The sequence below is a fragment of the Trachemys scripta genome, chromosome 15 (assembly GCF_013100865.1).
Source record: "Trachemys scripta elegans isolate TJP31775 chromosome 15, CAS_Tse_1.0, whole genome shotgun sequence".
NCBI lineage: Eukaryota > Metazoa > Chordata > Testudines > Emydidae > Trachemys > Trachemys scripta.
In genome coordinates this window covers 22,143,316-22,170,603 of record NC_048312.1, presented here as the reverse complement: position 1 = coordinate 22,170,603, position 27,288 = coordinate 22,143,316, and the positions used below count along the sequence as shown (strand labels likewise).

General features: G+C 49.3%; 1 protein-coding gene across 4 annotated transcripts in view; it reads right to left on the bottom strand.

Moving 5' to 3' along the window:
* Positions 1-2,959: 2,959 nt before the first annotated feature.
* Positions 2,960-27,288, bottom strand: part of MSI1 (musashi RNA binding protein 1) — a 36,491-nt gene continuing 12,162 nt past the window's right edge. The window contains exons 7-15 of one of the 4 annotated variants that reach the window (XM_034790958.1): positions 16,738-16,786; positions 13,311-13,393; positions 12,587-12,704; positions 10,664-10,744; positions 9,268-9,324; positions 6,136-6,204; positions 5,859-6,031; positions 4,775-4,840; positions 2,960-3,535 (exon numbers count right to left, since the gene is read on the bottom strand). In XM_034790958.1, coding sequence (XP_034646849.1) covers positions 4,799-4,840; positions 5,859-6,031; positions 6,136-6,204; positions 9,268-9,324; positions 10,664-10,744; positions 12,587-12,704; positions 13,311-13,393; positions 16,738-16,786 — 672 coding nt within the window. In that variant the 3' untranslated portion in view covers positions 2,960-3,535; positions 4,775-4,798. The remainder of the gene's footprint in view (positions 3,536-4,774; positions 4,841-5,858; positions 6,032-6,135; positions 6,205-9,267; positions 9,325-10,663; positions 10,745-12,586; positions 12,705-13,310; positions 13,394-16,737; positions 16,787-27,288) is intronic. The other 3 variants (XM_034790959.1, XM_034790960.1, XM_034790961.1) reach the window with 3 other exon arrangements.

Below are 27,288 nucleotides of genomic sequence, written 5' to 3'. Positions count from 1 at the left end.
TTTCCTCCCCAGTTCTCTAAGACTCCCACTCATTGATTCAGAAAGTGAATTAATTAATTCCCTTTACACCGAGATACAGATTATTCAGAGCATTTGCTTAAGTATGTGTTCATTTTCCAAGTTGTTCAAGATTCTCATGAATCAATTGTCCAAACTTCTTATTAAAACCAGATTTAAAACAATTCAGTATCTCAGTTGCTTTAGAATCACAATTTCACTTTTTCCGCTACTATTTTCACTTTTATATTCTTGTAAGCCTTCTTGTTCTCTGCTACTCTACTCTTAACATATTCCTTTTATTGCCCTTTCCTTTTGCCTGTAAACCTTCACTTTCTGGGGTTCCTTTCCTCTCCAGTTTTAGCATGTGTGCTCCCAAAGAACAACTTGATGGTTGTGTGTTGTGTATTTTTGTGTGTCCCATGTACATAAGGCCCACGTGTGGCAGGTACAATTAAAGTCTGAGCATTTGTGCCTGGTGATTTCCAGACAACCAATCCTAAAGTGTGGGAAAGCAAGTTAGTGAGCACCACCCAGACACCATACAAGGAGAAACAGGATACATTTCATTTTATCACTGAAAGATACTAGATGATAGCTCTGGTCTTCATGGATCAGTCTATCCCAAAGCATCCCACCTTGATAGCTGTGACAACACAGCAGAATTTCCATTATTAAATGCTGACTCCATCAGGACTCTTGAGGTTACTTTTGCCAGCAGATCTTTGAACAGTGTTTCATGAAACTATACTAGTTGCTGCTTATTATTTGCATTCTTCTCTCAGCAGCATTGTGACCTGTTGTGTATTAGAGTGCTTTTTAGGATTCTCCAACTTTCTTGTACACTAGCAGATTTTAATGTTTCCTCCCAGTGCTCTTTATTCACTAGATTTCTTTATTCTCCACAATTTGCTTTCTTGCAATCTAACTCCCTTGTTCTGCTGTGTTCAGCAAATCCAAAGAATACTTCCAGGCTTTCTGATTTCCTGGTGCGTTTCTCCCTTTCTGGAATCACAGACATCCATGCATGACCCCTGTGAGGTGGAGAAGAATTATCATCTCTGTTTTACAGATGGGAAACAGATGCTCAAAAGAGAGTTAAGGGATGTTACCAGAGCTGAGAGTTGAATGCCAGGTCTGTGTCTCCCAGGCTTGTGTGCTAACCACAGGGCAAGATCCCAGCATCCCCAAACCTGGGTGAAGCTTTCCCCAATTCAGAGCCACTCATACACATACCACAACCGAGAAGGACCATTTTCAAATAATTTATTAGGAATTTAAAACTGAAATCTGGAAAAAGGGTTACAGGTGTGGAGAGAACAAACATTGGAGTGTAATAACTTACTGGCTTCAAAACATAGCTTTATTTCTTTTTTAAAAATGCCCACCCTCAAACCGGAGCCCCAGCCTCTGGGCAGCAGCAGCACTGGCTGGAGAGCGAATCACAGCCCAGTGGCAATACAGTGGGGCTGGGAGGTGTGTGGAAGGGGGCACAGAAGCAGCTCAGCGCATGTACCAAGAGGGAAGAAAGCGCTGTCTGCAGACCCAAATTTGAAGTATACAGAATAAAAATAAACCCAATACAATGCAGCTCTTCTTTAATTAGGAAATATTAAAAAAACCCAGACATACAGACTCTTGTCTCAGTAACAAAAATTATTGCTTTGTGTTTTCAGTACTAACCCATTAAGTACCTCTTACTAAACAGAGCTCTCCAAATGTATTGCTTGGTCAGGCACGGCCCACACTGCTGGGTCTCAAAACTAGCCACAATGCAGCTAGGGAAGTGGAAGGGAAGAAGGGGTCCATTTGGGCACCGTGGCCTCCCTCCAATCCTCTCACTTACTGGGGCTCATTTTGGGAGAAGAGAGGGAATGATTTTTAAAACTTAAGATGAAGCTATATTATTTCCCTGGGAAAAGTGTTGGGCTGCATCTTAATAAAAGGCTTAATCACCCCCCTTAACAAGGTCTTTGGTTCACTTAAAACAAATCCAGACCCAAACCTGCCCCTTAAATTCCTGCTTGAGGCAACCCCCCAGCAGAGGCCACTTGTTAACAAGGGCTTGGGCAGCCTCAGGAGAAGGGACCATATAATCAAATTACAGGACAGAGGATGAACTCCCACAGATTTCAGGACACAGAGGAAAGCAAATGGGAAGCTGTGATTCTAGAATTCATATGATCCCTGAGAAGCCCTTGACTCACCCTTCCCCCATACAGTACCACCCCCAGTGCTTTTCCCTCCCTAGTTAATGACTTCCCCCACCCAATGCTCTGCCCTTCAGAGAATGACCACCCCCACATCCCACCCCTGACAACGAGCCCTTCGCAGTACCCTGCCCCCTAGAAGATGATGCCCTTCCCCAGACCTTCTTGACACAAGCGATACTGTTTGGAGAGTCAATTCCTTTCAAAATAACAAAGACAAGCAGGGGCAGTAAAGCCCTTTGCCTAGCCAAACCAGATGCTGGCACTTAGGGAGCCCAGTGGTTGGAGTCTGTACATCAAGCGACTGGAAGCAGCTTTAACCCGCTCAGCAAAATAGCCGATGGCCGGTAAGTTTCATTCCCCTCTCTCCCCCCTTCATCTCAGAGGTCTTAAAATCTTACAGTAAAAGGTGTACAAAAAAAGAAAGGAGTCCTGTCAGGATTCTGCTGGAGAATATTGCTCACACTGAGGTGCCAGGTTCAGGAACCCGGAGCTGCTCCTTGAGTCAGGCTGCAGCCAGGTTCACCTCACGATATTTACATATTATACACTAGGAAAAAGAAAACCCCACGGAAAACTAAATCTAGGAAAACAAAAATACTTTCAGCTGTAAGGGTAGTGTTTTTACTTAGCAAAATATACATTTTGTTTTGTTCTGTAGCGATGTCCCACCTTTTCAGATCCTTGGAGCTTCACACATTTCAAAACCTCACATTTACAAAACAGAAACAATTAAAAACAGTTTCTTAAAAAAAAAAAAAAAAAAAGAAAAGAAAAAAAAAAAGCGTCAGTTCTGCTCAGCGTTCTCTCTCTCTGTGTCTCTCTTCCCTTCAGAACTGCATTCACATCACATACTGTCCTTTAAAAATGTTGACAACAACAGAGTTGAAAAGATTCAAAACAATTTCAAAGCCAAATAAAAATACTCATTAAAAACTACCTAACACGATCACAAAGCCAATTCATAAAATATGTCTACTAGCTCAGGAAAGAGCAAACAATGAAAAAGAGGGTCACCCCCCCAAAAAATAAAGATAAAAAAATAAAATAAAAAATAAAACTACCAGCTAATAAAATAAATAAAGAAGAATCGGTGGGTTGGGGGAGGGAGAAGCGTAAACCATCGGTGGTTAGTAAGAAAGCGAGATGATCTCCTTGGGTTCAGTCCAGTGTGGTCTGTTCAATGGGAGAGATCAGGGCAGGTCAGCAGGAGCCTGGCAGCCAGCCGGCAGTGTGCAGTTTTATTCAATAAAAAGGAAACCTTGGCTCATCCTCCAAGGCTCACCAGATCCTCCAGCCCGCTGTCCTTGGTTAGGTCACTGGGGAATCTGCAGGAGACCAGCAGAGGTGGAGAGTACGGGGGGGTAGAGGAGACAGAAACAAAAAAAAAAACCCTAACAACTTTTCAGTTTTTTGTCTTGTCTAACACAGCAACAGGAGGTGTCCAAATTTCCCCTAATGCAGGATTGTGCTGGCACCTTGGCAGTGGCATGAAGATCGCACCTGACTGGCAAAGAAGTGGGGAAGAATGCAACTGTCCCCATCTTTAACATGAACGTGTGGGCCAAAGGGACAAGCCCCAGCATGCAATGCAGCCTGACTTCTTGGATCAAGGAGTACTAAATGCTAAGATCTGCAGGCTCCCTGGGTCAAACTTCTGTATTAAAGATGAGGCTAGTTATATGTTGCAAACTGAACTCAAGTTATCCCTGGTTGAAGAGAAGCAGCCCAGTCACTCCCTTTCCCTGGAAACATCTGCCCTACTCATTTCAGTCACATTTCTCTTTTTAAACTACCCAACTTCTGCCACTTTTGAGGTGTGCACCGAGACCCTCCAACAGCTGCCCCTTACCCCCTTCTAAGGGACACAGCTGGAACTGCACGTAGGATTTTCCCCTCTCCATCTGGATGTGGAAGCCTCTTTTCTCTCCACGGAGAGGATACACCACTCCAGAGATGCAGTGAGATTTACCGAGTTAGCTGCATGCAGGGTAGTGCAAAGTAAAAGGATGGGAGGGGCTTGTCTTTCAGAGTGCAGGTGCGAGAGCTCACATTACCTTAGGATTTTGGCCAACTGTGCCTGTCTGTCTCCATCAACTCCCCTATTTCTACCAGGTCTCTGTCTCCCTCACTCCACACCCTTCCAACTGAGCGCTCCCCCTTCTCCCTGCCACCACTGGGGCACAGCCAATTATTCTTCTGGCCTCAGAAACCTGGAAGAGCTTCCCTTTAGAGCCCAACAGCGACACTCTAACTGGCCAAAGAGGTTACTCAAGCAAAACACCATTTCCTTTCCCTTCCTGCCCACACTCAATGGAATCTCTCTGCAGCACTTCAAGCTTGGGGACCAGAGACTGGGACAAGGAATTAGAACCTGGGTCACTGGGTGGACAGGACAAAAATGCAGCCCCTCGCCTGGCCTCCTTGCTCTCATCTTCAGATGAAGCCCCTGAACGTTGGCCCAACCAATAGGAAACTCTCAGTGTAACTTAATAATAAAATCCCCTCCTGAGCCTAGCTTCACTCCTCTCACACCCTTCCCGCCCCTTCCTGTTCAAACATCTTACCTCCTGCCTCCTTGGTCGCTAGCTTCAGTGGTACCCATTGGTAAAAGCCGTTGCAATCAAGGGACCCTACAGAGGAAGAATTCAAATCCCCTGATTAGACAAACCACAGGAAAGAGGTTGAGTCCATGAGTGTGATTTGTCCATCTGTCCCTCCCCCTCGTAGGAATTTACTGGGATGTCAATGACACAGCTCCCTAAATGTACTATTCCTAAGGACAGCCCTACCCCCTTTAGAGATCTGACTGGAATCATTTAGCCCCCCAATCCACTATGAGGAGGCCTCTCGGCACCCTGAGATTTACATGGAGTGATACAGTCCCACTCAGGAAACATGCCATCACTAGACCGTCTCTTCAGAGCCACTTAATATCCCCCAGCAGAAACCTATGGAATCCCCAGTCCTCGCCCAGCCGTAGCCCCACATTCCACAGGGAAACATGTAGCTAGCAGATATTTGCTCTGCACTCTCCCCGTCCCTGTCCAGCCTTTTGTTATTCCCGGGGACCCCTGTGCGTTCTACCCTTGAAGGGAGTTCTGTGTTTCATTCAGACGGTGAAGAATGGTTGTGGTCTTTCTGAACACTTACAGCGGTGAGTTCAGTCATGGCACAGCTGGTGGGAAAGCGGTTTCCACTGCTCATGAGTCTCACCCTTGAGATGCCAGTTCCATCAGCCCAGAGGAACGTAGCTGTCATGGCAGGCTATGATCAAAGTGAGGTAATAGGTCCTTGGGTAGCTTGGGCCAGTTCCATGGAGGGCTTTGAAGAGTAGGACCAAGCCCTAGCACTTGACTTGGTATTCAATGGGGAACCAGTGTAGAGAGCAGCTCTGGGGTGATATGCACTCAGCAGCCTGTTCTGTAAGCTAAGTAGGTTGCTGCATTAGGAACCAATTGGGGCCTTAAGCTGAGTGTTTTTATGCCTAGGAACTGTATATTGCAGTAACCAAGCCTTGAGGTTGCCTGCAGCTGTCATCATTTGGGTATTCATAGTTGTAGAAATCACCCTCCCAAAAGGTTTCATGATTTATACACACCCCACCTCATTCTACCTCCCAACCTCAACAGCTGGGTGTGAAACACTCACCCCTAGGCTGTGACCAAAGCCAGTACTTGGAGCTGGACTCGCAGCACTGATGTAACTGCTGACCCCTGAATCCTGATTGGCTGCTCCGTAAAGCTCTGCCATTGGCCCAGGACTGGTAGTGCCCAGAAACCCACCAGTGCGGCTTGGAGTAGAACCTAAGGGAGGAAGCAAAACTACATGGTGAAGATCCCAAAATGCAACCCCGTCCCACCCCCCTCTCATAGCCCAGTGCAAACCTCAGCCAGGTTGCTTCACCGGGTAGGAAAGTGGCAGTTACCTGTCCCTCGCACTACAGCTGCTGCCGCCGCTGCTGCCGCCATCGGTCCATATGCAGTAAGGGGAATTGCTGAAAGAGAAGGAACAGGCATCTCATAGTGGCACCAGAGGAAGCTCCCGAGCAGGCATCTTCACTTCCCTCTAGGAAACAGCTGCCAAAAAGGTGCATTAGCTTGGCATGTTACCTACTACATTCAGGATGGATAAGCAGGAGGAACACACAGTCCTGCATTTACAGGACAGTTTTCATTTAGAAAAGCCCTCAAGCAACTGAGCTGACCAATTCCAGACACAGGAAATGTTCCGTTCAGGACTGAAACACAGCGACATCTGGGATGACACTGTTAAACCACAATATCACATGCCAGTTCAGGGCAGGAGGTGACTGAGAATCCCATAGCCAGGTGAACCGGCATGGGGAACTTAGGATGGCTATTGGCATTTGGCTCCAACCCTAAAGGCTAACACCCCAACTCCGGGGATTTTTGGTGGGCACAGAGGGTCAGTAGCTTGGTTTGACATCTCATTCAGAAGACAGCTTCAATGCTCAGCATCCGTTAGCCATGCTGGGGCACAGCACCCTTCTCTAGCACCTTTCAACAGCAATGGTTCAATACTCACGCAACCTCCTCCACCCCAGCTCTCCCACTGCTGCAGACACGCAATCCTCCCTATTTTTCCAGCTCTCCTGCCAATTGCAACCCCCCGGCTGTCCACGCTAGAAGAGTGTGGAGTGTGCGTCTGGGGGTACAGAAGCCAGAAGAGGCACAATTAACACTGGAAGCCTTAACTTATATGTAGCAAATGTCGTCCATATTTCTACTGCCATGGGCACCCAGCCCTGAGGCCACAAGGCACCTACCCAGTACTGTTCTCATTGCCCCTAACATGCCTGGGTCAGCATTTCATGCTCTACTGCGAAATCCACTGTGATTCTGTTTAGAGCAATGTAAAAAGAGGTCAGAACAAATCGATTAAGTTAAAGGGCTGAAATCCAGACTAGCTCGGGAGGGAACGTTTCATTGCAGGCTTTGTCTGGTTTCAGGCATACATCACATGGGGGGCTTAGATCTGGGTTAGTGGCTTATCATAAGCACAGAGTTGCCAGTATTTTTCTCCCAAAGATGCTGTTGTGGTGAGTAAAGGGCCGTTTTGCTGAGAAAGAATCCAATTTCCTCTGTAGGAAAAAGATTTTTGCCTCGTAGTTTATCTAGTTAGAAACCAGTCTTCTGCCTTGCCTAAGAAGCTCCCATCTCATTAGCTGCTTCACACAGGAGCAGCACCTGATACTCTCAGAGTACCACCCTTCCTGTTTCAATGCTACTCAATACACCCCCTGCTGACGGTTTACATTTATAGAGCCACGTTCAGCCAGAAGGTTCCTGAAGCACTTCACAACCTACTGGCCTGGTCCTGCAAGGTGCTGAATGCCCTCAGTTCCCAGGGATGTCCCAGCAGGAGCTGCGGGAGCACATACATTGTGGGAGCAAGCCCAAGGCGTGCACATGAATCGAGCACCCACCACTGACAACAAGTTGCCCGGTGACTGTTTAACAGCCCCCAACAGAGAAGTGAGGAATGCCACCATCTCCAGCTGAAATTCTGGGGGGAATCTAGGGACAGAGGTTGTAATTGCTCAACATGGCAGCTAGCCAGGACACCAGCAATAATAGTTCACTGCTGGCAAAAGTACCAGTGTGTCTCTAATGAGCTCCAGTGAGCAGGACTTCTGTTTTATGCTCCTCCAGCAGCGAGGTGCCTCTTTGCACACTGCAGGGGCACTAGTCCCATGTGGACTTAGAGGGAAGAGCACCTTTTACTGAGTTATCAACACTACTCTTGCAACACCCGTTTTTTTCTGGGAAGCCCCCTATTCAAATACAGACCCAGTCCAACCCTACTCCGTTTGAGAACTGGCAGACTCACAGCCACAGGTGGAATTTCAGAGGCTATATATGTGGCTCCAGGAGAGGGCTTTATTAACTTAACACACCCCACTTCCCTTTGAGTAATTTGTTTTACCAACCTCAGCGTTCTTCGATGTGCACACTCTATGAGGATCAGCACTATTCTGCGCCATTGGAAAACTCCCGTTCCAATCCTCCCCAAACCCCCTGCAGCTAGCAAAGCTTCCAAATAATAAGCTCCCTGCAGAAGTCTGCATCCTCACTACAGACAAATCCAGTCCTTGAAGAAACAGATGGTGTCAAGGAAGTGTCAGAGTGAAAGGATGTTACGCAGAGTGAAAGGATGTTATGGAAGATGGGACGGTGGATAGGGAGGAGGAGGCCAGCCCACTGCTAGACATAGCTGCTTTTCTAAGACAAATACCAGGCATGCTACAGAGCTTGGGAAAATGTGGCCATGGAAGGAAGATCCTATGGAAAGAGCCGCACCAAGAATACATGCTACACAAACTCAGAGGCCTGAGGAGCTGGGGGAAGAAGCAGGTATTTGGGGAAATACTCAGACTCCTGACTAGTCCTTGCAAAACTTCATCATCCCCCCTTCTATTACACCAGGCTCAACCACCATTACTGATGAGTACAGCTGGGAGCTCCACCACACTCAATGTTCCTCTACCATTCCCTGCCTAGAGAGCCTGGGGCTTAGGTAGCTGTGAGCTTCACCATATCCAGTGCTGAAATATCATTCCCTACTCTACTCCCAGCTCCCAGGCAGGATCAAAGTAGCTGTAAGCTCCCCCAGGGCTAGTGCCCTGCACTACACCAGCTCAGGCTGGGACTACAGTAGTGGATTTCTTAGAATTCACATTGCTAGCAACAAGTTTTCATCAATGATTTAGAGGCTAACCCCTGGATAAGAAGCAAAAATAGGGCAGGAAACAGCAGCAGTTCAGAAGCTAGAGAATCTGGGGATTCAAGCCCACTTGCCCTCATCCTGCATGAACTGCATCTCTCATCTCCTCCAATGTGATATGCATGGTTCTGTTCCCTTCTCCACCCCTCGCCCCCAGCCCCTGTTCTTGATGTAGCTAGTGCAGATGGAAGAGGAAATGAGGAACGTTTCCAGTCTCACTGCGCCAAGCTATGGGGCAGCGACATCACTGGAATGACCCAAAGCCCCTTCTCCCCTTCCAGCTTGTGAGTTTTAGGAAATCAGTGGGACTGACCTGTGAGCTCGGGGAGGACGGGGGCACTCGGGAGAGGGGTCCGCTCTACACGGAATTCTAAAAACGAAATGTAAGACAACTTAGGAACTTGTAAAACGCCCCCGAGGGGGATCTGGCAGAGAGACAGCAGCATTGGGCCTTTCTGGCTAGAACACAAGGCCAGACAGAGATGGATGAAGTCACTGCAGCACCCGGCCTTTGACTCTTTATTTTAAATGAATTTCGAGTTGGATTGATAGCACTGGAGACTGAAAGCCTCTGCTTACCCCCAAAACAGGTACAGCACAGGCAAGGGCAGTGGAAGCTTGCCTTACACTGCCCCGCCCAGACCATGTGCCTCAACTCTGCTCTGGGGAGACCATCTCTAGGGTTGAAAGGGGAGTTGAGTCTCTTGGGCCCAGCCAATCCTTGGCCTCGCAGCTAGGACTGCCAACAAGTGCCAGTTGAGCTGGAGGTGGCTTTGTGACATGAACACCTGGTTCGCTAGGACTGAGACCCAGCAACTGGATTCACACAGACTACCAGACAGCAACTTTCAGTCGCCGCCAACATAGGCTGGGTTCTGACTAGCAGCTTAGAGGTGAAAGCTGCCAGAGCCCGTTGCCAATCACCTGTCAGGCCTTTCTACACAATCCATTGGGGGTGGGGGGCAGAGGTGGGCAGGGGACACTCAGAGTTGCCACTCGTCCTGAGAACAGCAGGGCAGTCTTTTATAGGGTGGCCTTGCAGCCTGCTCTTTGCTTGTGCCGGAAGGGGAGGGAAAGGAGGCCAGCAGAAAGCTCAGAGCGGCTGCAGTGCATTCATCAGGGACCAGGCAGTGATGGTCACATATGGGCTTCAAGACAAGGAATGGGGCAGGTCAGGGAATGTACAAATATGCAGTGTTGTGAAGAGGGGTTTACTGGGCCTTTAAGAGATCCAGGATACAACTCACTGCATGTTAGACTCTCACATTTAGGAAGCCTAGGGAACTTCAGGCCCATTTAAAGCTAGCAGGGTTTAAGTCCTGCACTCTGTTTTCAGAAAGGTGGCGACTCTGGTGGAGAGACAGACACACACAGAGGCAGCAAGACAGGCGGAGCTGCAAGGGCCCTTCTGTGTAATAGCAGCCCCCACGGAGGAACCTAGCAGAGAGGGGGGCGCATGAACCTAGGACTTTTCCTGTCACTGGAGTGAGAGGATAGCAACAGCAGACGCTCACATGGCTACAGCCTCCTTCCTAACTAGACAGTAGGCTGTTCCCACCTATTCCAGGCCTCCGTCCCCTCCCACCTTCACAGATTTAAAGAAAGTCCAAACTAGGGCAAGAGTAAAACAGGCAGAGATTGGGTCACATGCCACGGGCTTCCCTTAGTGTGAGGACAAACTGGACGAATGGGCAGGAAGAGGCACTTACCGGGAAACTGATAAGTGTAGCCAGGCGCAAGGCCCGTGTAACTCCGACTGGCATAAGTGGCAGCTTGGAAACCTGGATAACCTGCCAGCAAAGAAGAGGGGATTGTTACACGAACACACACAATTCCACTTTCGAGTTCCAGCTCTGCCTGCCTCCCCATAGCCTGAGCACACACTGTGAAAGGACCAAGTAACATAGTAGTTGAACAACACACACGTGCGCACACAGTGGTACCGTGCAGGAATTTGGGGAAGAGTTTTAATGGAATTTTAATACATTGCCCCTTCGTGGTTCCAAACATTGTTACCCTGCAAAGACATGTAGATTTCCCTGTCAGAAAGCTCAAGGTCCCACAAACTAGCACTAGCAGGTTTTGTGAAAAGGGGCTCTGAGAGCCAGTGGGAGCATATGGATGACTGACGGGTACTAAATCACCCATCATCTACTTTAGTAATAGAGCTGCTGGCTAACATTCTGAAGTAGTTACAGAAAGAGCAGGTGGCTGAAAACATGCAGGCAGATAGCCTGTTCCTGGCACAGATCACGATTACAAGTCTTCCCATTTCTTGAGAAGCTGTCATGGCTAATCACCTACTTTAAACAGTCCCATGAGAAAGACAGCGGCTGACTAAGAGCTGAATGTTTGATTTGAGATCTCCCGTGACAAGCGTACATGGATTTCCCAGTGACTCATTTGAGTCTGCTGGTTTAAAATACACGTCTACTCAAAAAAAACCCAAACTAAAATCTGAAGTGGCTTTGTGGGGTTCCAGATCTATTTTATCTCAGCAAGTCCAGTGAGAATGTGCTGAGTGCAAATGCAAAGAAGAGGTGTTTTTCCTCTGCCTGCCAGCCCTAGCTGGGATCCAAGTGCCAGGTTGGAGTGTTCCTCCTCCAGCCCCACCCCCAGGGGCACTGACCCAAAGGACACGTGTGTTTGTTCACCTTAACCACACCTATAGTACAGGTTGGATGGGCTCACGTTGCTGGTGATGATCAAGCAAGGAAGACCCGAGTTTGACTCACAGACCCTAAAAGGAGCTAATTGGGCTGGAAGTCGGGGGGGAGGGGAGGGGACTCACACCTTTTCCTTTGTAACCTGAACACATTTGCTCTGAAGACACAGAAAAAAGCTCCCCACAATGCCACACATAGACACTTCCTTGTCAGAGTGGCTGGTTTGATTTGTGACCCAGAATACGTTCCCTAAAGGAGGGAAGTCAGTGGTATACAGGCTCCACTGGATTCTCAAGGACATTTTTATCCCCCTTGAAAACAATGAGACTGTTTATTAGGATGATACACAGAGAACACGCTCTGCCTGTGTATTTGGGGTGATTATACTCTCCCCTTCACCCAACTGAAGAAGGGTGATTAATACTATTTGGGGCTCTTGAAGCAAACATTCATTGTAAAGTCTGGCCTAGTATAGCAGTAATATACTTGGACGTGGAAAACTCTGCTTTTGGCCCAATTGTGTTGCCAGGGCATATACAGCCTTTTATTTGTGTTGAGTCACAGTGTATATCCTGTTCTATAGGTATTATATTGGACAGGAATTCCAATGATGCGTTAAAATTTCTCCCAACCCAACTGCATTCCTGTTCTTTTTGTGACTCCACCTCTAGAACCGTGCATACAAGGTACATCTACAGTTCTTCCACGCTGCCACCAGAGGGCGATTTGTGATCATAAATTGATCCCAGCCCTCCTCCTCCCAGCTTCACTGCTGCTTTTCAAAATGGGGTCTGGTGTCACAGATCCAATCTCTTCCTGAACAGCCTGAGCCACCTCCCCCATTGTATTAGACCTAGAAACGTAGTCCCAGAATAAAGCCTTCTGCCCCCTGAGCAGAGCGTCCTACTGCTGCTGCCACGTATGACGTGGGGGCTAGAGAGAAGGGTTCTCTTTTGCAGTGCTTACCCAGCATGCCAATCCCAAGCATGAAGGCATCCATCCCATAAGGCATCACTCGGGACCGCCCTCTCGCAGAGCCAGTGGGGGACATCACTTCCTTTGGCTGAGCTTTTTTACATTCCACCTGCCACAAGAGAGGAAAAAAAAAAAAAAAAAAAAAAGCGTCGGACCTTGGCCTTGACTTGCACAGCACGTTTGCTCAGAGCACGTACAGTACCGCGGGCCACAGGCCAGGAGGGCTGCCTTAGTACACTGGAACCACTGCGCTTTCTCCGTCCCACGCACCACTCCCCAAGCCTGCCTCCCATCCTGCAGCCTCCCCCACCCTGTTACTCTGCAAGAGAAGCAGCGTTGTTGAGTAGTTAAAACAGGTGACTAAAAGTTCTACCCGTGGTTCTGTCCTTGACTTCCTCTATGACTTTCGGCAAGACAGCCTTGGAGCCTTAGTGTCCTCGTTTGTTACATGAGGATACCTGCCTCACAGGGGTGGGGAGAAGTTCAGCTAATGCTTGTACAGCACTCAGGGGTCACAGTTACAATTCCCAGTTATGGTTAGACTGCGTTGCCTTTTGGGCTCCAAATGCCAGCAGTGACTCCCCTCCTTGTTGAGGATCTCCTCCCGAGATCTGGGGCAGTGATTTCAGGGGTCCCATCTGCTTCCGACCTACAGTCCCAGAGCGCCAGTGCTTTACCCCATCCCTCCACCTCCAGCTTTGTTCTTCACACTCACCATTTTGTTATTGATCTCATGGAAGTGGATCTCACACACCTTCTCCACAATATCTTCACTCTCAAATGTGACAAATCCAAACCCTGAAGAAAGGGCAACACTTCCTGGTCAGGGCAGAAGTCTGTGTGATCAGTACCTACCACTTGCCTGTCCCACATGCCCAGGACAGAAGGCAACCCAGAGGTTCCTGGGGTGGACCAGTTCGGTCATGGCAATACTTCCACTCCCCTCTGGTCTCCAGTAAGTCCTGCATGCATGCAGCACTCATATGAGGAGCAGGGAAGTCACTGTCCCCTCCCCGATTTCCCTCTCTCCTCGCAACTCCCAACTTCATTAAAGCCCATGACACTCGTTGCTGATGGATTTATTCTATTAAACTTTGCTATTTTTCCAAGACAAACTAGATGGCTTAATGACGGATACCACAATAGAGGGTTCCAATCCAGCAGAGGTCCATACAAACAAAACGGTGTCCTACCAATGCCTGTTCACAATGTGAAATGAGTGTGGTGGGTCCCAGTCCAGTCCCCAATAGACAGGCAACCACAACACAAACATCACCATCCCAAATAGTGATACTCAGCACATTTCACCTTCAAAGCCCTACCTGTACATTAATTGATCCTTACAGCCCTGTGTGTGACAGGCAAGTATCAGAATCACTATTTCTGGAGCAAAACCAAGGCATGGAAAGGTTAAGTGATTTGCTCAAGTTCACACCGTCCAACAGTATCTGAGGTGGGAACAGAATTTGGGAGTTCTTGCCTCCCAGCCCTATGCTCAGAGCACATCTCTAACCGACCCCTTTGCTGCCAGTCTTGGCAAAGGACTGACTGAGCTCCGGAGTCCAAACTTCCTTTTCACAGCCAGGGGTGGCCCTTTTGGGGTAGAGCGGAGGCATGGCTGTGAGGGACTTTGAGTGAGCTTGCATTGCAGCTGCGGCTAAATGGAGCTTTCAGCCTCCAGGACTACTAACTGAGTCACCTTCACCAGTGCTAAAAATCATTTAAACACACACACACTTTTCTATTTTTCAGTATTTTCCAAGCTGGACTGGACTCTTTCTATGAGCTTCTCCTTTCTCTCCAGGTAGGCATTTATATTGCCCCAATCATGATTTGGTATCTGGGTGCCTTGGAAACTCAAAAGAAAGTACCCTACACTGAAGCCACAAAGTTGCAAATACCAGACCAGATGATTGGTCCATCTAGTCTAGTATCTGCCTCAGGCAGGGACCAATACCTGATGTCTCAGAGGAAGGCAGTCCTCCCTAGCCCTTCTGTAATGCTCTACATAAGAATGGCCATACTAAGTCAGACCAGTGGTCCATCTAGCCCAGTATCCTGTCTTCCAACAGTGGCAAGTGCTTCATAGGGAATGAACAGCACAGGGCAATTACCGAGTGATCCGTCCCCAGTCATTAGATCCCAGCTTCTGGCAATTGGAGGTTTAGGGACATGCAGAACATGGGGTTGCGTCCCTGACCATATTAGCTAATAGCCATTGATCGACCTATTCTTTATGAACATATCTAATTCTTTTTTGAACCCTGTTATATTTTTGGCTTTCACAACTTCCCCTGGTAATGAGTTCCACAGGTTGACTGTGCATATTGTGAATTATTTCTTTACATTTATTTTAAACCTGCTGCCTATTAATTTCAGTGGGTGACCCCTGCTTCTTGCATTATGTGAAGGGGTAAATAACACTTCCTTATTCACTTTCTCCAAACCATTCATGATTTTATAGACCTCTATTATAACCCCCTTAGTCATCTCTTCTCTAGGCTGAACAGCCCGTCTTTTTAATCTCTCCTATCTGTTTTTGTTGCCCTTCACTGTATCTTTTTAAGATAGGGCACGCAGTACTCAAGGTGTGAGCATACCATGGATTTATATAGTGGCATTATGATACTTTTTCATCTTATTATTTATCCCTTTCCTAATAGTTCCTAACATTTGGTTTGCTTTTTTGACTGCTGCTGCACACAGAGATGTTTTGAGATAAATAACTACAATGACTCCAGGATCTCTTTCTTGAGTGGTAACAGCTAATTTAGAGCCCAGCATTTTGTATGTATAGTTGGGATTATGCTTCCAATGTGCATTACTTTGCATTTGTCAACACTGAATTTCATCTGCCGTTTTGTTACCCAGTCACCCAGTTTTGTGAGAACCCTTTGTAACTCTTTGTAGTCAGTTTTGGAGGTCTCTACATTGAGTAATTCTGTATCATCTGCAAACTTTGGCACTTCACTGTTTACCTCTTTTCTAGATCATTTATGAATATGTTGAACAGCACTGGTCCTGGTACAGATCCTTGGGAGACCTGCTATTTAACCCTCTCCATTGTGAAAACTGACCATTTATTACTACCCTTTGTTTCCTGTCTTTTAATCAGTTACTGGTCCATGCGAGGACCCTCCCTCTTTTCTCATGACTGTTTACTTTGCTCTAGACAAGTCCTGTAGAGGGCAGAAGTGCAGGATCTGATGATTTATTATGAGCTAGCCATTCCCCCCCCCCCATTAGAGTGGGGCAGGAGGGGTACATCTATAAAATCAGGCAACCAGAATCACCTAAACAGTAAGAAAATGGGAAGCACTGAAGGGCACCCTGGACAGCAAGAGTGAATACGTAAGTATAGCTGGGAGAGAGAGCCACATGCAGAAAGTGCCCCTGTGAGAGTCTGAGGCAGACAAACACACTGTGTAAGTGTTTAGTGATGTACGTGAACATGGCAGTGGCCCAGCAAAGGGCTGCCACCATCACAGTGTAGTTGTGTCCTCAGGATGGTGCACACCATTGTGGTGTCCTCCTAAGAGTGGTAGTCAGTTAGAGGGCACATGTACAAGAGAATCAGGCACCTCCAAAACTAAGGCTCAAACTCAGTGGTCTCCTGTCTGATCCGAAGAGCCTGAATACCAAAGCCAGGCTCCCAGTCTGTAACCAGACTCCACAAATGGGATTTGACGAAAAGGTGACTTGGGAGCCCCCGGCTGAGGAAGGGGTCAGAGGCAGGCACTCTTCTGGGTCTTGTGTCAGCTTCCCCAGGGTTCGGATTACTCAGGACAAGGTAAGACACACACAGACGACTGGAGCCACGTAGGTAGCTGGGGAGGGGAGGAGGCTGCCTCCTCTCACATATCAGCCACTCGGCAAGTTTACAGCACAGGAAACGGGCTGGACAAAAGCTCTCTGTGCTGCGAGGGACTCTGCTAAAGGATGCGGATGCTAAGGGATGGGGTGATGGGAGGTGAGATAAAGAGCAGCTGTGACCTGCATGCCCTGCTGCTGGCCACGGGACACTAGCTTCCCCTCCACCCCCATCACCACAAACACACACACACGCTGCTCCTGTCATTACGCAATCCCCTGCCAGCTCTCCACACACACACACACACACGCAGCCAGGGTGCTGCCCTCACCTCGGTGTCGGTTGGTTGTCTTGTCAAACATCAGCATAGCATCATCCACCTGCCAGGGACACAAAGGAGGAAAAGGCTCAGATCAGGATATTACTAAGAAAGAGCTCTCCCCCGCTCTCCCTCCTTCCGGCCGGCCCCATGCCAGAGAGAAACGAGACACCCACCTGCCCCCAAAGCGCAACATGACATTAAAAAAAAATAAAAATCAACCATTCACTTACCCTTTGGAGGCTCCCAAGTGCCAGGGCCCTGACCCAACAATGGGACACGATTTCCCCCCAGCCCCCCATTAAAGCTTCCCCACTGTACTGAGGGCAGGGACTCCCAGCCTGAACCAACGGGCCCATATCCATCCAAACTTTAGGGTGCTGGAACAGGTTCCCACCTAGCCATGCTCCTGGGGAGGGCAGGCACTTTCCTTCCCACTGAGCCAGGAAGCAGTCCTGGACAATTTGCCTGCAGCTCCACAGACAGACAGAGAGACTGTCTCGGTGTCCGTGTGCACAAACCAAAGCCTGAGAGGGGAGAAGGAACAAGAGGCCTCACAGAGATGGAAAATGGAGGCCTCAGACACAACAGAGAGTCTGCTTGGGGACTCTGGGAAGCCACCAGGGCTGATGCAACCATTTAGGCAAACGAGGCTGCCGCATAGGGCGCCTAGTGGTTGGGGGCGCCTAAAAGCCCTCTCAGGCGAGGCGGTGGAGCGAAGGTGAGCTGGGGCTGGGGGGACACGGGGAGGGCCGCCCACAGTAACGGGGGGGGGGGGGCGCACAGGGGAACTGCTCCCCGCCCCAGACCACCTCCACTCTGCCTCCTCCGCTGAGCACACAGCCCCCACTCTAAGTCTCCTCCAATTGGCGCCGCAAGCCTGCGAGGGGAGGAGAATTAGAGCAGCGCCCGCGTGCTCAGCGGAGGAGGTGGACCCAAGGTGAGCTGGGGCGGGCTCCCCAGGCGGGGTTAGCTGCCGTGGAGGCAGGCTCCCCGGGTGGAGTTAGCTTCCAGGGGGGGAGGGGGGTATCTCCCCGGGCAGGGTTAGCTGCCGCGGAGGGGGGATAGCTGCTGCAGGGGGGGGGGGGCCCCCGGGCAAGGGGGGGCGGCGGGCTTCCCAGGTGGGGGGCTGGGTGAGCGGGTGGGGGGGGGGGGGGGGTGGGGGGGGGGGGCGGCAAGGTGGAAGTTTCGCCTACGGCGCGAAACTTCCTTGCACCGGCCCTGGAAGCCACCTCCACCCCAGAGGAGCTTTCCTCTAAGTGAAGTTTCCCACTGCTGGAGGATGTAATTAGAGCAAATTTACTGCAAGGACTGAGCTAGTAATGCCTACTGAATGGGGGGAGTGGAAGCAGACACCAACCATCCCCCTCCCCCCACCCTGGGGCCACTCTCCCTCTCCACCCCCTGCCCCCACCAGTGCCTGGTGCAACTTTCTTTCCCCTGCCTGTGCTCTGCTGGGTATTTCCTTGTAGAGAAGCAAATCTGTGCAGCTACAAGACAGGCCAAGCAGAGTTAAAAATGCACTCCAATCCCCTCTGCGTAAACCACCATGTAAACCTGTCCCACTGACCCATGCTCCTCGCTAATACCACTGCCTTAATCTGATTATGAAACTGGATGTGCAAGTGCTCAAGGGAGGGGCAACCGTATCCATCCAGCAGCTAGCCAGGGCCTTCCTCTGCCTCAATCAACGACAGCCGGGAGGGACCAAAGCAGCCTACATTGCTTGGGATCAGCTATTTCTCCCACCCCCACTTACAATTCCCCGTTTTCCTCCTTCCCAGCCTTGGTCAGTGAAGGAGGCTGAGATGCTGCCTCCCCAGAAAGGCCCTGCAGTCCGTGGCCTGAAGCACAAGGGGCTGAGCCCATCTCTACCAACCAGCACTGTCAGATGGCCACGCCCCAGGCTTCATTCAAAAGAGAGCTTGCAGCTGGAATGAGCTGGGAGAGGGAGCTTACCAACATCCCCCTGACAAGGGGGCTCCATCAGCCTCAGCTGCCAGTGAGATAAAGGGGCACCTTTCTCCCATACGTGAGATGGGAGGATGGAAGGAGGCCATTACTAAATACCCTCCACAATGTCACATGGAAAAGGGTTGTGTGGTCACCTGGGTCCCCCCAAGAACAGGGGTCACCACCCACATCTGCCAGCTCCAAAGAGCAGAGTGACATACAGAGGACTCGGCCACCATCCCACACCACACTGCAGCCAGCGAAGTGGGACTTGAACTTTCCCAGCTAGGCCCCACATCCATCAGGTCAGTGAGGCCAAGACCCGAGAAACTCACTAGTGATCCAAGCTGAGCGGAAGGGGTCCTAACAGTTTAGATGGAAGATATGACAACCAACGCTTTGTCTGACACTCAGTGCTACCTGCTTCTCTCCGCTGAGGTAGGTGCGGGGGGGAGTTGCCCAATGGGTGGAAATATGCTCCAGCTGCTCGCTTATGCTATCTTGTCAGCCATACCCACTTTTTACAACGGTCTTTGTTACTTGCCGAGTTTGGAAAGGGAGGGAGCTTTCATGACTGGATCCCATGGGTTAATTAAGGTTATGTGGGCCTGAGTGGGATGGAGCACAATACCATGCCCCTCTCAGCAACACCCTCAAATCAGCGGCTGCACCTTTGCAGTGCTTGAACCCAATCACAGCAGCTACCATCCCAAACTAAGCCTCATGTTCTGACGGAGCTAGCAGCAGTCCCCTAAAAATCAGCTAATCCCCTCTGAAATCTAGTCCTCCGAAGTCAGATTGTCCACTCTAAACAAGCCCCCACCCAGACTGCCAATGTGAAGCCTATTTACATTGACAGTCTGAAAACAACTGTCCCCTACATGAATGCGACAGCAGTGCCACAAAACTCAGCCATCTCCCGCACCCTCTCAATATCCTGAGCCTCCCATCCAGGAGCTCTAGGATCAGACAAAATCCCATTAGGACCAGGACTGTTTTATACACCAGCACAAATGCACTTTTAGAGTATCAATAGAAGTGTACTCAGACAAAGAACGGTTCAAAAACACAGCAAAATGGATTCCTCAGACTTTCACCTCAAGAGCCCCCGAGTCACGTCTTTCCAACCTAACAGGCTAAATAAGTTTGATGGGCTCAGACTAGTTTGGAAATTGACCCACAGTTCAGCACAACTGGTGAATTTCTTTTAGGAGAGGCCCAAACTTGAACGCCAGCGGGTTAGAATTAAGGTGCATCAGCAGCCTGAGGGGCTCAGGACTGGCTCAGCCAGGGTTACAAATCGTCAGGATTGAGGTGCACTGTCAGAGCAGCATGAGTGGCCCAGGATTGTCCCAGCATGGGGTGGCTACTTGCAATTCCTCATCCCATCAGTCAAACTCCCTTGTAATCGCCCTGCTGTGTCACACAACAGTACCAGGAGGAGTTATCAGGCTAGCATTGCCACGGTAACTCCCAGGACACTTCAACAAGCTGGGCTGGCCCTGGTTCATCCTAAGAGCCTCACGATGTCCTGGGGACAACATACACTAAAACACTCCAAAACCCACACAACAAAACGCAAGTGGAGCTCATTGCAGGATACCCTTCACTCCAGCAGCTCAGAGCAGGGAAGGACTTTGCATCTCAAACAGCACCCTGACAGGGTTTCTCAAACTACACAACACAGGACTCAAACAGCGCCACCCTGTGGGGAGCAAGGTAGATTATGGAAGATAAGCAAGAACAAAGAAACTTCCAGTTGAAGAGCAGAAAGAGCAAAAAACTAAGCAATCTGGACAATATGGCAGAAGTGCCTGGAAACCTGGGAAGTGCCTAACTATGTGCTCTGCTGCTGCCACCTGCTCTCAGTAGGCAAGGCCAGGGGGTTCAGACAGGAGGCTCACACTCTGCCAGGGAGATGCACCTAGGAATGCCAAGCATGGGTGCTTTACAGACATGAACCAATAAAGCCCACAGCCTCCCTGTGAGGTGGGTCAAGATTATTTGTCCCATTTCACAGATGGTGAAACTGAGGCACAGAGCAGCAAAGTGACTTGTCCAAGATCAGTGCCAGGAATGGAAGCCAGGGGATGCTGAGCTTGCAGCTCCTGAAGAGCAGAAGGCCAGGCTCCCCTTCAGCCCTCAGCACATTCCCGGCGGCACAGGTCTTTCTGAGCACCGCACCGGGTGCACATTCAACTCGCAAACTGCTAATGTGTGTCCTTAATAAGCTTCTGTGTCCATGGAAACCCAGGGCAGGGGAGGCGGGATTAGCGGGGCCGACTGGCCCCAGCAGCCAAGTTCATGTGGCCAAGCGCTAAATGTGAGTGGCAGTCCTTGGCGGGCGGCTATTGTTGTGGCTGGCTGTTGGGTGCCTCTCTGGGCAGAGCCCCCGCTGGGATCCCTGCCACTCCCAGGCCCATTCTCCTGAGCCTTTCTTCTCCGGGCCGCGCTAGCTTTGCCAACGCCGAGTTAGGCCTGAACAAAAGAGGCTGCTGGGGACAGCTTCTCTTGGGGCCTGATTACCATGGTAACCCTGGCCCCTCCAATCCCAGCTGCTGGATCAGATTAGTGCGAGCTCTAATGCTCTTCTGCAAAGCGCTCAGCACAGACACAAAGACACCCTGCTGCGGCCAGTCTCACCAGGAGCCGGCCTCACAGGCCTGTGTGAGAGAGGGCCGCCTCACCCCCCGCCCCAGACACACACAAAACGGCCTTTCAATGCCACCTCGCTCCCCCTCTGCACACCGCGCTGGAGCAACGCTACACCTCATACCACGGCATACCCAGCACAGCAGCTCAGATCTATGCCCATACCCCACGCCCGGCCTCCAAACATCCCCCATCTCCTCCCAGATTCCACTCACCCATATTCCAACATAAGCTTGCCCAAAGAGGGAAAGAGCAATGAGCCACCCCTCACTCTTCTCATCAAAGGGGAGGGATGCACAAATCTCCCCCAATCTCACAAAAATAAGTGGAGGAGGAGGAAGGGGAGCACCCAACCTCCCCAGAGCTCGCTCGCTCCCTCCCTCCCTCCAAGGGGGTCATCTAGAGGACAGAGCCACCCCCTGATTTCTTCCAATTTCACAGACAGAGCGTTGGGCTAAACAGGAGCAAAGTTACCCCAGATTTCCCTCGCTCATGCACACAACCAGCAAAACTAAAACTAACAAGCCTTATTCTCTGAAAAACAAAATCCTGTTGAAATTCAACCACACCTCCAACAAAAGGGCATTGCAGTGCACATATGAGGTTGGGAATATATTCTGCTCACACACACACACCCTTCACAAAAACTACTAAAAATCTTATAGTTAAGAATTTCGAGTTTGGCAGCAAATTCTCAGTTAAGGCTCCAACACCAACTTGAAGCCTGTCCCTGCCCCCACTCCATACACAGGCCAGAGACCACACCCCCACCATCCTATTGCCATATCAACTCTGCCCGCCCTCTTGTGCATATGCATTAGAATAAATTATTTCATTCTGTAATCCTGCCCAGGGACCACATGGTTGGGTGGGGAGATTCTGACCCATCTTGGGAGGGGGTCTCAACTCCCTGTTGAGGAGATACGAGAAAGGGATGGACAGGGGGGTGTTTGTGTGTATCTGTATGCTGCGGATGGGTAGGGATGTGGAGAGAGGTCTGGGGACAGGCTGGTGCTGGGGGATGGCACCAAATACACTGGCCACGAAGAAAGGGCCAGAGTTAAAAGTGGTTTGCAATGGGTGTGTGGGGATTCTTTGGTCTGTGCACTGAGAGGTGTGAAGGCAGAGACACATTTTGAGCTTGTACTGAGAAAGGGAGGGGTTGCCCAGTAGGAACAGGAATGCAGGGTGTGATCTCCAGCCCACGCCAGGAAGGTGGGCAGAGATACTGGGAAAGGATTCAAATTAACTTCAGAATGGTCTGATTTTTTTAAAATAGCATTTACAGTTCCAACGGAGTGTGGACATACCAGACAACCGTAACTGGGCACTAACAAAAGTTTAGCTGGGTGAATTATCTTGTTTCTCCCTTTTAAATAAATATTTGTTTTAATTGTTGAAACACAGATGATGAGTGTTTAGCTTCGTGGTCAAGGCTGTAGTGATCCAACGTCTGACGTTAGAAGTTCAAGGCTTAAGTTTCTTCTATAGCTATTAGATAAGGTCTTTCTCCTTGTTCAACCACTAGGCTCAGTCGTGATGGGGGAAGGAAAAGGTTAAAATATCAACTCCAAATGTACTGCCGCCACAGAGCTCGGCCACAGGAGTCACATGGCAATGGGACTTTTGGAGCACTATTTGGTAGTTAGGGTGTGTACACATGTCCCCCGAGTCCCACATTCTATAGACAGAGAGTATAATGATCCCCCCAGCTCCTTCAGAAACCTTCTCTGGAGTTGGGCATCAAATCCATGGGGAGGAGGGAGGAATAATGTGGCTCTGTGGAGGAAATACATTCAGGGACAGAGTCATCCTTAGGGATACGCAGGATACACGGCTGCATGGGGCAGCCAAAAATCTGGGGCACCACTGAGACCACAGGTGCGACTTCTCATCTTGCTGGGGGGTGCTCGACCCTCCCCCTCTGCTTCAGGTCCCACCTCAACTCCAACCCTTCTCCCAAGCTCCCACCCCTACTTCACACCCCCCACCTGTTTCCCCATCTCCTCTCACCCCCCCCCCGAGCTTGAACGCCATGAATCAGCTGTTCACAGCGCTCCGAGAGCGCTGGGAGGGAGGGGGAGGAGTTGGTAAGCATGGGGCCACTGGCCCGCAGGAGAAGGGGGGGCAGAGGGGAGGAGCTTGGCGCCGGTGGGTGCTCTGCACCCACTAAGTTTTCCAGCCCCGGCGTCTGTGCCTATGACCAGGACAGCAGGTAAGAGCAGGTCGGCTCCCACACATCCAGCACGTGCTGCAGTCTCCTTACTAGGCAGAAGACAGGGGCCATATTCACAGAGCCAAATGCGCTGGGGTAGGGGCACCAGTTGCGCCGGCATAGGGGCACCCGTTTAATAATCCTAAGGATGGCCCTGTTCAGAGAAAATGTTAACTGTTGGTAAGGAGCCGCCTTTTAGTCCTTCATGGCATTGCTTCTGCTGAGCCCTACTTTAGGGAGCTTTGCTAGCAGTGTCCTCCCTGAGGAAATGGGCTAAGAAGCTCTGGTAGCTGATCAGGAATTGAAGCTCTTCCCTCCCACAGTCAGCCTTAGATCTTGCTGCAGTGCTGAGAGCAGCCCTACAGATTTCACAGATGGGCACATGGCATTGAAGCTGCCCTCTCCCAGGTGAGCAGGCCCTGAGATGTTTAGGCAGAAGGATGTTAACCAGTTCATTAGACTGAACGTACAGTACTATCCACCTAGATAGCCTTTCAGCAGACATGCCTTGGCCTCCGGGTTTTTCCTCAAAAGGCCACAAACAGTCTAACCTTTTCAATGGCCTAGTCCCATCAGCTAACAGCTATCAGCTAACTCAGCTTACTAATACAGTCACGGGGCTTTGGGGAGGGATGGGCAGAGACTGATTCAGATGAAAATCCAGTAAAGTTTTGGAGTGAGCTTCTGCAGATGGATATCTTGGTGAAAGTTGCAAATATTCAAATAAGAACTTTGAAGGCAGAAGTGGAGAAGGCTTCCCCATGAACAGCAGCAGATCAGCTGACCCCTGTTCATTTGAAGAGATACTACCATATCGTTTTAGAAATTGTAAAAGGAGTGATGGCTGCAAGGAATGAGACCTTCAGAAAGAGACTGAACCAGGGCTTTGGAGCAGAGCCCAGAGCAGCTCCGGAGCAGTGGAGCTGCAGGTTTTTGCCTGGAGCTGGAACGGAGCCGGAGCCCGAGCCCAGCTCCAAAGCCCTGGCTGGAACAGGACATAGTAAATCATGATGAACTGGAAAACTAACAGCCATGCTACTAGGTGAAATGTCATGAGGTCCTGGTGTACTAACCAAACTACTAGGACAACACAGCTTGATTTAGGGGAGGAGTAAATGGTTACTTGATCCATGCACAGGGACAGAAACTCCAAAAAGTAGATGTGCTGTGCCCATGCCAGTGCTAAGACCATCACCCTGGCTCTGTCCTGCTGAAACTTTCTCACTGCTCTGGGGATGACAGTAAAGTGAGGACAGGAGCCCCTTTCCCCCAGTGTAAATGAAAGGGGCCTGATAGGCATGCCTGTGCCTGCTTGCTCTTGAGCAGATCCTTAGACACTGGGCAAATATCAGATGAACCACCAAGAGTCTGAATGACCACTCATGCTGATCTGCGCTTCTCTGACTCAGGTCATTGGCTGCAGCATCTTTGGCTCCGTGCCTGCCAGATGCAGAGTAAAGGGAATCCCTTTGTTCCAGATGTAGAATTGCCACAAGACAAGTTGCCTGCTGACACAATGGAGGTGATCAAATTCCCCCCATCTGTTCGGGATGTAAATTGCGACCATGTTGTGAATAAAAATTTGCATCAGTTGCCCTTTGATCTGTGGAAGAAAGGATTTGAAAGCAAGTTTGACGAGCCTCTGCTGTAGCAAGTTTACGTAGAGCTTTGATCCCTGAAGTGGACTGTGGACAATTAAGGATCCTAATTGTGCTCTCCCAACCTAGAGCAGAGGAAATCATGCCTATCATGAGCAGGGGAGAAGGACATTATTTTTAAGACATTCTCCAGCAGTGTCCACAAGAGTTTTTGATTAGGGGAGTGGGGAAACACTCATTTCCCAGCTGTGAAATACTAGTTTGTACATGATTCAACTACCCTTGCAAGGGTCACATCCCTGGCCTTCTAATGGATGTGCGTGTGCATGTAACACAAAGGTGCAGGTGGCTATCTGGCCCAACACCTAAAGATAAAAATCTCACAGGACCTTCTAGCCTGGACCTGGCTAGGTTCACTGCCTGGATGAGATCTCAAAACCTGGCCTGTGATGGGCAAGCTAGAACCCTTGTAGAATTTAAGGTTGCCACTACAAAGGTGAGAACCCAGGCTGGACAAATGTAGATTTTTCCTTGTTTACCCTCAGACTGGGAGATATATAGAAGGAGCACAGGATATGGGCCACCTCACTGAAAGGCTGAGCTCTCATAAGCAAGTCATCTAGCTATGGATACCCCTGCAGACCCAGGCAACATGGACAAGTCACAACCACCTCCATGGATCTGGTGAACGCTCTGGGGGCTGTAACCAGCCTGAAGGGTTGAGTACCCTGTACTGATTGGTAATTGTCTACCACAAACACTCTGAGGTACGTCCGGTGCTTTTTCCTTTTCAAAATGTGAAAGTAATCATTGTGAAGGTCAAGAGCCTCAAACCAGCCTGGAGGGTTAGGAGTCAGGATTAATCTCTCCAGAGAAAACCTTGCAGAATTGGATTTTCCTTATGTAATTGCTCAGTTGTTCCAATTTCTAGAATTGGGTGCAGACCGCCATTCCTTCTTGAGAAAAGGAAACAACACTTCTACGATTCTAGTTTAACTAGGCCCAGAGCTCTTCACGAAGTTCCTCATGAGAAGGCTCCCTGAAAAGGGAAGGGGGCTTGAGCTTTCTCATTGTCATGAATGGGAAGAAGTACCCCCATGCAGTGAGCTCTAGGACCTAGCAGTCCAAAGAAATTACTCAGATGCCTTTAAAAATAAAAAGGGGCGTTGTTCCTAAAGGGTGAGGAAGAAGTTGAGGATCTGAGTCCTCCAAAATTGCTTTGAGGTCCTCTGGGGCATACTCTCCCTTGCTGAACTAGATGCAGCACCAGTTCTGGCTGAGGTGGAAGGTATTTTCCTCCTCTGATGGTTTCTTTTTTTAAATTTCACTTAAAAAAAAAAAAAAAGGACTGTCTAGTCCTATTGCTGGTAGCCTGATTCCAGGAAGGACTGTTGAAATTGTCCCTTGTGAAATCTAAACTATTTCCTGCAAATAAAAGCTGACTCAAGTCCAGACACCTCTCCATGGACTTTGTGACCTTAATCCTTTCCAGAACCTCTGTCCCAGAGTGGAAAAGGTTGATTTCTTTAAAAGGCAGGTCCATGACCTTGGCTTGGTGGAGATGAGAGTTTTGGAGCCAAGAGTGTTTCTTAAGGGACCCAAGCATGTTCAAAGTCCTAGTATAGTGCTGTCTGAGACATCAATGGAAGCTTTGGGAGTATGCTTAGACACCTGGCCTTCCTCAAACAATTCCACACATCCCAGTATCTTCTCCTCATAAAGGGAGCTGGTCAACATTTTTCATTCACAGCATTTTAAAAATAAAAAACAAAAGTGGCCTTTCTTTGAAAGGAAAAGCTTTTTTATATTGATTTATTTTTAATTTTCCAGGTATTTTTGTAAAAACAAACAACCCAAACATTTGAAGTTTTGGGGGGTTGTTTTTACCCTCTCCCTCCATTTCCCCCCTTAATTATTGAGCAATGGCTAGTATTTTCCCTACATGCACTTTTTCTTTTGCCAAAGGTCAGAGACGTTTAAAAAAATCATTCATATTACTTCTTCTCAGTGGCAAAACATTTTTTTTCCCAAAGATTTGAATTCTTTTTTTTTTAATTGTGATCAAAATAGAAAGTGGTTCCACTTCAAACCCAGCAACACAAATTTCAAATTTGCTCATTAAATTGTTTTTCCATTTTTCTGCTC